This window comes from Porites lutea, chromosome 2, assembly GCF_958299795.1.
Source record: "Porites lutea chromosome 2, jaPorLute2.1, whole genome shotgun sequence".
NCBI classification, from domain to species: domain Eukaryota; kingdom Metazoa; phylum Cnidaria; class Anthozoa; order Scleractinia; family Poritidae; genus Porites; species Porites lutea.
The window spans coordinates 38,725,286-38,736,246 of NC_133202.1; the positions used below are offsets into that span (position 1 = coordinate 38,725,286).

Here is a 10,961-nt window from a genome sequence, read left to right on the forward strand (position 1 = left end):
TCATTAACTACTGACATAAAATATCCATGTATATTCTAAAAGATTGTTATTATTATTTTTTTATTTCAATGCTGTAATCTTTTGGCTTCAGAATCCTGGATCGCTTGGGATGATATTTTGAAGAAACACAATATTGTTAGTCAAATAATTTTTCAATATCATTAAGAATAATTCATGAGCAAACGTTGCTCTGTTTAGATGCATGTAAGCTAAGGCGTATCTTCTTATGCATAAGGACGCTTATTTATTCTATTCTGCCTTCATTTTGCAACTATTATGTATTTATTTTCACATTATTCAACTAAAGATATTTCGATATATCACTTGGTGATAATAAAAGGAAGGTCACAGTAAAGTTACAGCGGAAGTCAACGTCAACATGACAAAGCGTGCGAAAACAAACTTATTCCTCTCACCGTATAGTTTTTTAGACGGGAGATGCCTCTTTTATCTTAGAGTTTTATGGAGTGCACTTTTAACAGAGATTGTGCTTGAATAGTTCAAACTTTCGTTAAACACAAATGTAAGGAATGCATTTTTATTTTAGGCCATATATTTTTAAGGGCTTGTAAACACGACAGGCACACCTCACGCAAATAATTAACATCTTTATTTTTAAGACAGGAGTTATCAGCCCTAAGCTTTGATCGTTAATGGAGAAGAATGACAAAAAAAAGCGGCGACCTACCGGATCTCTTGCAATGAGATGCAACCTCCCCCATCTACACTTTGGAAAAAGCCTTCAATATATAGTTGTTTCCATTTTTATTAAAACTTCTTTAGGGAGTATTTAATCTCAGTGTGTCCAGCTGTTTTCCTTCATTAGATAGCTTTTGTATCGCTGATATCAAAGTAGTTTTAATAAAAAAGGAATAAGACTGCAAAATATCAACCTTCAAGGGACACTAACTAGTATTTGACGTACTAAGATGGACAAAGCTGTTTAAACGTCTTGTACTTTCTGTTTTTGTTGTATCATTGGCGGTTGTTGTAGGCGTTTTCCCCCAAAAAAGTTTAGTAACAATAGCTACATGAAAATACAATAAGGATAAATTTAATTTGTTTGTTTTAATGTTATGCGATAAAGGTGGAGTTGCTAAGGAAACCTTCCACAGCTAAGCCATCTGATAGATTTGACTTATAATTTTCGATCTCTGCAAGGCCAGTTATAATAAATCATGTTGATTTGTAGACGCCTGATGTAGATCAGAAGGAGAGTTAAACCTTTGCTTTTGCGCGTTTTGTTTTTACAGACCAACCTGAGATGCAAATACTCCATTATTTATAACGGTTTTGTTTCCTTAGATCTGAATTAATTACATGACCAAGGGGATTAACCTTCAGCACCAAAGATATGAACGGCACTCAGGAGTCCTCAAGTGCGAATAAGATCGCCAACTCCAAAATGGGTATTTCATCACTAATTATGTGGTGTTCTGCCTTTGGAATAGTCGACATTCTCGTCGTTGGTGCAAATGTCTTGGCTTTGCTGGTGTTTAACTCGAGTCGACGGCTCTTAAAAAAGCGACATAACCAGTTCTTGATCGTCCTGGCTATCTCAGACATTATGGTTGGTCTCACCGTAATTCCCTTGTATGTATACCAGTTGATATCCTGGTGGCTTGAAAGCCGTCCGTTACTTGGGAATGCATTGCGAGACGTTTTCAATGCTGTAGACATATTATCCGGATTCGCTTCTATCTTCACTTTAGCGGCGATTGCAGCGGATCGAGTCTATGCCATCGTGTTTCCTTTTTACCACAAAGTCCCTCCCAGGGGAGTTTACCCCTCTATGATAGCCTCTGTGTGGATGTTATCGGGATTACTCGTAGTCTACTATTTTTTGTCTCGGATTGATGTCTTACCGATAGAAGCGTTTATTTATCTTTTGCTATGTAGCATCTCGTTTTCTCTTCTAGTCATTTGCGTCTCCTATTTGCTAGTCTGGGCAAGAGTTAAGTGCTTTAAAATAAGCCACGGCCTCAAAGGAACACCATTTCGCGAGAGACGATTGGCAGAACTTTTATTTCTGCTAACTGTTATTTTTATCTGTACCTGGCTACCATTTCATGTTGTAAACTTCATTTTCCATTTTTGCAAACCGTCGAACTGCCGTCCTCCACCCGTTTCTCTCGTTTACTTTAGCAAACTTTTACATTATAGCAACTCCTTTTTGAACCCTATTGTGTATTGTTATAGAAACAGCGAGTTTCGAAGATGTTTGAAGAAACTGGTACGTAATTTATTATCACGATCAAAACCAGTAATATCAGATAAGAAGGAACACTACGGGATGAAGGAACGACGATTACTTTTAGAACGACAAGATGCCTTTCGTCGCATTCTGATCAAAGAAAGCAGGGTATGATTAATAAAAATTACAGACGGGGACAACATTGCTTACTACTGTCTTAGTAAATATTGTTAGACTTCGCGCAATTAAACAGAGACTACCATTGGTTGATTCTTGGTCACGTGACCTTGATTAAATTAATATGTATCCCGATCGTGATACAACTTTAGTTAGTTTTGATTTCCCTCCCTAATTCTGATGTTTCCCTCGACTCACGGGAATTGTTTCCTTCGGGACCTAATCGTGACGTTTGGGCATAAGCAGTTAGACTATTGACTTTGCTTGAAATCATTTTTGTTTTTTTATATTGTCGATATAAACTACCTTAATAAAGTTAAAAAAAAACGATCATAAATATTATTGATAAGACACAGAAGTCATAAGCGTTTTAAATCAAATTACCTCGCTTGAAATGAACATATTAAATATAAGTTGCCCCCAACAATAGACCAATTTCTATATATCAAAATTTATATTTGGCTACGAGGCTTGGAGAAATAAAGCAAAAGAATATACTATTAATTCCTGAGCCTCAAGATGATTTCTTTGATTTTATTCCCCCTAGCCTTTGAGCCAACTCTAATATGCCACTTCCGAGTTCCAAAAACCCTCACTTTCAAAATGAGGCTAGGTGCACAACCTTTCAAGTGTGAAAATGAGTTAAATGATTTCCATATCAAAGGCTGAGCATCTACCCTCGTTTTGAAACAGAGGTCCGGGGGAACTCGGAAATGGCCTATCTTAATGTATCGAAATTGGTCTGTTGTCAGCACCCACCTCATTTCTACTACAAGTCACAGTTTATGAATCTTAAAATTTAGCTAAAATAGACCTTTTAGCAACCCATAACCCAGAGAAGCAACTTCCATGTACTCACATCACGGCATTTTCACCGATCGGTATATTTCTAGAACAATTTTGGCGCGTAAATATATAGACCAGTCAGGAAAACCTACAGACCTTAAAATGTTATTTTTAACCCTGAAAGTTTCCCTTAGTTCTTTTTTCTTTAATCTAATACTTCTAATGCGCTTATATACGGAGCAGAGCTTCTATATTTTAGTGGGAAAAGTGCTGAAGCACAGTGACATACATGTACATGCATGTATGCCTAGTATGGGAGTTGCTCGCTCCTATTTATGGTCTCCTGACCAATTAACTTGCATGTTTTGTTTTCCCATTCTCCTTTTTCGAATCCTCTATTATACACTCTATTGGCCCCCAAAGTTTTCATAATAAGATATTTTTCCAGGTGCTCTTGGAAACATTTAGTACTCTTAGGAGCATTGTAATAGTAATAGCTTATGAAAAAGTTTGGGAGCAAACAGGGTGTGTTATGGCTGGGGATTTCGAAGTCAGTACAAAATTCAGGCGAAACAAAAGGTAAATTCCCCCGATGGCATCACTTGGCCTGAATTGGGGAAATAAATCGAGTTTGTGTTTTCTTATCCTTGTACTAATCCCCTCTATCATCAACTGTTTGTAATTCCTTATAGTCTACTAGTATCTGTTTGGTATTTTCCTACTCAGACTGATCTACAATTGAGGTCAAAAGTACTATTATATGAGGACCTTTAAGAGATATTTCTAAAACTGACGACCTTCTCCAAATAATGTTGACTTTTAAGCAAAATAGGTGGTAGAAATGAGTCATTTTTGGCCCATTACTGCTGTGGGGGAGTTAGGGTATGAGCTGATGAAAAAATTGTCACTAATAGTAGAGTCCTATGCAAATTATGTAGAGGGTATTTTTTTTCAGCTGTTCCAAGGTTGACCTTTTTTTAAATTTTGTGCAAATTTTAAGTTTTTCTTCAATGTATAGAAAAATGTATACCTTACCACAAAAAGGGGTCGCCAGGGTTTCTACAAATTATACAAATTGTACAGTAATAGAATTGATTAGAATTGTTTCTCTAGAAGCCACGTATTGTCCGATTATGCGTGAACGAATAAATTAAATTTTAACATTTTAGTTTAAAGCTTACTGTCGCTATGATCGATCAGAGAACATAATTTAGACATTTTGCCTGCCGCAGGCGAGGACTGTACATTGTCTAAAATCCGGAGATGTTCTGTTCTTCAGTTTCTCCCATATTATTTAATGGTATCTCTTCATGATCTATCCTGGGTCCCTCTGGGAGAGCCTCCGCAGAGTATGATTCTCTACAAAGTAATCTACCCAGGGCTATTCTGAAGTCGGGCATTTGAAATGAATAAATAATTGGATTCAAAAACGAGTTGGCGTAATGAAGAAACTTACAGAAAAATAGGATATCGTGTGGCAACTTATGGGTGAAACAAAGGTTACAGAAGAAATTGATTATGTTTAACAAGTGAAAAGGTAACCACGTGACAATGAAGGTTAAGGTTATGATCAAAAGCATCCTAGCTACCTTTCTGTCAGAAGCTGATGGACGATGCTGCGAACTGTAATAAAACCTAACCCTGATCCATATACCTGTGTATGACACACACATAAAAAACAAACATGAACTCAATGATGACGTCATCACATAGAAGAAAACGTCATAGTTAATGACGCAAAATTTAAACAGAAGGTGTAAAATGGTGACTATGAAAGCCAAGATCCAGACCACTCCAATAATCAGCAGGTATTTTGAGTCCGTGAAGACGGTACGGTGACGAAGCGGCCGGCAAAAAGCGTAAAGGCGCTCCAAACCAATGGCTGTTAATGTAAAAATCGAAACAAAGCCTGAAGCAATGTCCACAGCAGTATAAATGCTTTGATATGTGACGTTATCCAGGTGATAGCACAGTAGGACAATATACATAGGGACTGTAACTGCACCCACAAGTAAATCAGCGATTGCTAGGTTGATCAGGAAAAAGCTTGCACGAATGTGCAGGAGCTTCTTGCAACTAAAGAAGGCCACCATTGTTAGAATGTTGCCAACTATTATGAAAAACGCAGCCATCCCAAACCCCGCACTCCAACCTGTGATTTGCAAAGTGGACATCTTTGGATATGTCGATCTAGAATAATAATAATAATAATAATATAATAATAATGATAATGATAATGATGATGATGATGATGATAATGATACTACTACTACTACTACTACTACTACTACTACTACTACTACTATTAATAATAATAATAATAATAGCAATAAAAATAATAAATAATAGTAACAAATTAAATAGTATTGATTATGATAATTTATCTATCAGATTCATTTTATGAATTTTAACATTACTGGTATGTAGAAATTGTAGGGCGCTTTTGATTTTGATTATTATTAAAAGGATCTATATAGCAAATTAAAAAGTATTATTACTATTATTATTATTGTTATTATTGCATTTATTATTATTTTTATTATTATTCTGATTATGATAAAAAACAGTTTTTACCTTCGGTATATTTTAAAGCACGAATGCTTTCGAGGCAAACAATAAAAACTGAAATTGGTGCTAATGCTGGCACCATTTCTTTTGCTAACATAATCCACTCAGCCTCGAAGTGTTTTGAAACGAAAGAAAGCTCATTATTTTGACAAGTATAGCCAGATAGTTGTATTAAATCCGTGCAACCTCACCCATGATTCAAAGAATGGTAAATAAAATCCCAATAAAATAAGATCAAATTGAATATTCGACAATGGCTTGTGAAATTGAATGAGTTACCATTACTAGCAGTTCAGAAGGAACTGTAACAAAACATGTAACCTTTCATTTGACTTCACGTAAGCATTTCTTTTGGTTCCTGTTACAATAATTCACGATTAAAGATTGCAACTGAACAATCCTGCTGTGAATATACAAAGAACCGGTAGTCTGATTTTTTTTTTCTTCTTTTTATCGTAGCTACCATCAAACTTGTATATGTCGGTACTTAAAACGAAAATAAGAATAAAAGCAATGCAGTAACTGTGGATAAATATTTAGAACGGAGCAAAACACTTGCCAATAAATGGACATTTCTGACGTATACTTCCATTCTTTCCTTCGTTTGGCCAGGTCGAAGACCAATGGCGCTTGCAATTTCGATTAAATGTTAATAAGTCTGTTAAGACTTAAAATGCTCTGTTCGGCTAAAAAGTAACAAATAAAACATATGCGATTCTAACAGATTTTTTTTGCTTATAGGCTTTTGATAGTCAAATAAGAGACTATGTAAGAAAGCTACTGACGAAGCCCAAAAACATGTTGATTTTCAATCTATAATGGCATAAAAGATACTAGACGGAGGGAAACCATGCATTAATCTCACCTTTTTAGCGTCTCTTAATATCCTGGCACTGGTGATTTAATAGTCTCAAGAAGGGGTTGAACACTTATCGAAGGTTTTTCGCTTAAAGCTTGTCGCGAACCCGTGCACTATTAATAGAGCTGTTGGTTCTGAGATGAGAAGTGCTGATGTGGGAATTTAATTTGTCCCTTACGCTATAAACACCCCGCAGGGGCGAAAGGTGTCATGCATTTAACTGATTGTTCCACTGGAGGCTTTAAATTTTTGCTGAAAAAGACAATTTTTGTTTTTTATGAAACTAAGTTTAATAAAAACATTCCCTCACCTGCTATAGAGCATAAGAAAACATTATCGAGCAGTAAGTTGTCGATTTAAGTTAAAAAAGCTGCAAGTTGTTAGTAGATTATCGCAAAGGAAGGAAAGACAAAAGGCTTTTGATATCCCTGCTGTGTAAATTTAATAATCGGAATACTCGATTAATAGCATCGAGGAAGAAAAATATATACAGTGTATACGATATATATAATATTTAAGTACCAACACCGAGGGAGAAAATCTCAATATTAGAAACACGTTTTCTTTTCTTTTTTTAAGGAAGGCTAATGAAAAATATTAATTAAAATTCTACTTGTTTTGATTTGTTTTTCTATTTGTTTTGCACGATACACTTTAAAAAGAGGTTTAACAGCTAACAAGACATTTGGAAAATTTCCCCACCTGAATTTAATTCTGAATTATTCTTCCTTTTTGTTTAACGAGAACAAAAAATATCAATTTCCTTCAGGGTTGTTTAGAATATAAATGGTCAAAAAAATTAGTACGTATATTGCATTGTGGAGCCATAGATATAACGTAAAATTGCACAAGAGGGCAAAGATTCTGCCAAAATGCCATTTGGTGATATTTCGAAAAAAAAAATATGGGCTCAAAGAAAAGAGTTTTAATAAGTATTATACAATATCACACTGCATGCCCAATTTATGAGCACTTCCCATCAGCTTATATCGGAGCGACAATGGTGTTTATAAAAGATTTTTAAATCAGATAGGATGCATATTTCCATATTTCTGTAGTGGCTTAGTTTGCTTGTTTAATTTGTGTTTGATGGAATTAATTGGCTTGGTTTGGATTTTTTTGCTCACGCTTTTTAATGTGATAGATATATTACAATATTTCGTCTCCTTATTCCTCCTCTCCACGATGCTCTTCACTGCATCTTAATTCTTTAGCTGTTACCCAACAAAGGAAAATACAATGGAGTATTATTTCATGTTTAAATGAGATAGCAGTTCTTTGTCTACAATTATAAAGATATAACGTTCCACCTTTGAAGATCTTAGTTTCAAAAGAAACTATCTGTTGCGACGGTCAATGGATGAGTGGGTGAAACACACGCTCAAAAAATTAAATAGATTAAGAAAAGGTAATTTACCAAATTGAAATTCAAAATGCGCGGGATAACTGGTACCCTCTGTTTGATCACAAAAACATTGACTTCTCTATCGCAGCATTTTCTTTGTTCTTTAAATTTCTTGTTTTCTTTTTGTCATTCTTTTTTTCTTTTTTCTTTCTTTCTTTTTTTTTTTTCTCACTGCTCTTTTTTTGTGTTTTGCTTTGTAGTTTAACCGGACGAATATATAATAACGTACTTCATAGCTCTTTCAAGCCATTTTTGGGTTCTAAGAGCTGCACTGAAAGAAACGACATCCACTTAAAAATAAACGGCAGTATGATAACGGATCAACAACAAGTGGCTGAGGAATTGGTTGAGCATTTTGCTACCTTGGCGGATGGCATTGGCGGTACAGCGATTGAAAGAAAGTCAATAGAGGACTTTAGAGACCACCCTTGTGTTCAGAGGATACAATATGAAAATAGGAATTCCACTCAGACCATTGAAATCGAACCGGTTACACAGGGTCAAGTCCTTGCAGCTCTCGATTCGCTGAACATAAACCGGCACTGATGGAATTCCTTCAAAGGCTTTGAAAACAGGTGCTAATGAATTATCCGCTCCACTAACCACCTTGTTCAATTCTTGTATTAACAAGAATGCATGGCCTAGTAAATGGAAATATGGGCATTGGGCCCCAGTATACAAAAAGGATGACAGAAATGCAAAGGAAAACTACCGGCCCATAACTCTCTTACCATGTGTAAGTAAAGTTCTTGAGAAGTTGGTTGGAGCGCAGATCAACTCTGGCTTTGGTAATCGCAGTTACCAAAACTCATCCGCTTATCGCAAATCTCACTGCTGCGAAACAACATTGATCAATTTAGTAGAAGATTGGAGACTAGCGAGGGATCGAAGACAGGTTGTGAGCATACTTTCAACTGACATGTCAAAGGCATTTGACTCGTTACACCCACCACTACTTCTGAACAAGCTTGAAGCGTACGGTTTTCAGGAAAGCGCTATTCAACTTTTAAACAGCTATTTAAATGAACGGAAATATCAAGTAAAGATCGGCCGTCATGTTAGTTCGAGCCGATTCGTGAGTCGCGGCTGTTCTCAGGGTTCCGCGCTTGGCCCGTTGTTATGGAATGTTTTCCAGAATGACCTATCCTACTGCCTAACAGCGAACTTGTCTATGTATGCTGACGACCATCAAATTTACCACGCAGGAGCAGACCAGGCAGCTGTGACTTCCCAGTTAAAGGATAGTGCCAACTTAGCAACAACGTGGTATGATTCTAACTTATTGGCGGGAAACCTCAAAAAGCACCAAGAGAATTGGTGTTCTAATGAGACTACGTAATCTAATTCCTATGAAATCTAAGTTAATATTATTCAAAAGCGCGATATTACCATTCCTCACCTACTGTCACCTAGTGTGGCATTTTTGCAAAGCGAGTGACACTCGAAAGCTTGAAAGACTACAAGAAAGAGGACTTAGAGCGGTTTTCAAGGATAATAATTCTAGTTATGAACAACTATTAGAGAAGGGAGACCTGCCCACACTACTAAATAGTCGCTTACAGGATCTGTGCATCCTTATGTATAAAGTAAAGCATAAACTGTGCCCTGCATATATAAGTAACATCTTTAAAGAACCAAATAGTAATTACAATCTGAGGCAAGCAGATTTCTCTATACCTAGGTATGAGACAGTCAGCTACGGCAAGCACTCTATTAGATATCTAGGGCCTAGGCTATGGACAAAACTACCCAAGAGTATTAGGGACGTCCGCAACCCTAATGTCGTTTAAAAACAAGATACGCCAACTCAATATAAGTGAACTTTTAGATGATGGCTGCGCAGGCTGTAGCCTTTGTTCATTTTGACTTCTGTATATTTTTACTATAAATCTCGTAATTAGATAACTATAGATATTTTACCTACTACTGTATATAGTTTTTACTTTGTATATTCTCCCCTAATTGGTGTCCCCAAATTAGTAAGGGTTTCTTTTTTCCCTGGCTAGACGGCTTTGACACTTTAATAAAGTTTCTATCTATCTATCTGTCATTGAGTAACTTCTCGATTTCGCTCTAACGTGTGGCAAAGTTAAAACCTAGAAACTCGAATTCTAGGAATTACAAATCAGCCGTGATTTAACCGGGAAAACTATTAAAGAATAAATGGATGTATACTACTGGACATCAATTTGGCAACCTTTTTGCCCGTACATTTGTGTTTTGAATTCATTTTGCTCTTTCTTTTTTCAGTCTGCTGGTCTGCTGATTATTTTCATGCATCCACCCATCGTTTCCATTTTAACTGAGAGGTTAGTATAGGTCACTATTAAATTTCAAGGTTTTACATTGATTCCCACTACACCGATTAGGAATTTTTTTCGGAGACAATATTAATACGATTGTGTAGTGAAAATTACAAGTTATCATTATGGGCAAAATTATCCTTAAATCAGACTTAATCATGAAAACTAGGGTCGTGAATGAAACATTTATTTTTTATTTTTCTATATGAATCGATTAAAATAAAATACATTAGCGCGCTGTTTCAGGAAAATAAGTCAATGAGCAAATAAAAGGGAATAGCCAGTCATTCAAATGCATCGCGCCTCTATTCTAAAATGTATAATTATTCACATCTACTTGGATGCCAATTGTCATTTTTTTTCTTTTTTTGAATACCTTGTAGTCGTTTTCTTTCTATTTCTTTTTGTATTATTATTTTTGCGTTTTTATGGACGTCGACTTCGCTTCATTCCAAAAAATGCAAAGAAGGAACTTGGCCAATATCCGGCCATAAGCTTTTACACGGTAACCGAAAGTAAAACGTGGATATTGATTGATAGGTTTCGTGCGGTTTCCAATTATTTGATGCATGACATTAGATAATTGAACATAACTTTCTTTACTAATAGAGTACAGTATTTAGGTTTTTGTGGATTTTTAATTCTAAACAAGGGGGAAAATTAAGGGCA

The 10,961-nt window shown here is 35.8% G+C and overlaps 2 protein-coding genes across 2 annotated transcripts; one reads left to right on the forward strand and one right to left on the reverse strand.

The window, feature by feature from the left end:
* Nucleotides 1-1,369: 1,369 nt before the first annotated feature.
* Nucleotides 1,370-2,368, forward strand: LOC140926974 (tachykinin-like peptides receptor 99D). Its single transcript, XM_073376641.1, has one exon. It carries the CDS (start codon nt 1,406-1,408, stop codon nt 2,366-2,368), a length of 963 nt encoding a protein of 320 aa, XP_073232742.1. The 5' UTR covers nt 1,370-1,405.
* Nucleotides 2,369-4,214: 1,846 nt separating this feature from the next.
* Nucleotides 4,215-5,331, reverse strand: LOC140926975 (5-hydroxytryptamine receptor 2-like). The gene has a single exon (XM_073376643.1). It carries the CDS (start codon nt 5,329-5,331, stop codon nt 4,408-4,410), a length of 924 nt encoding a protein of 307 aa, XP_073232744.1. The 3' UTR covers nt 4,215-4,407.
* Nucleotides 5,332-10,961: the final 5,630 nt, after the last annotated feature.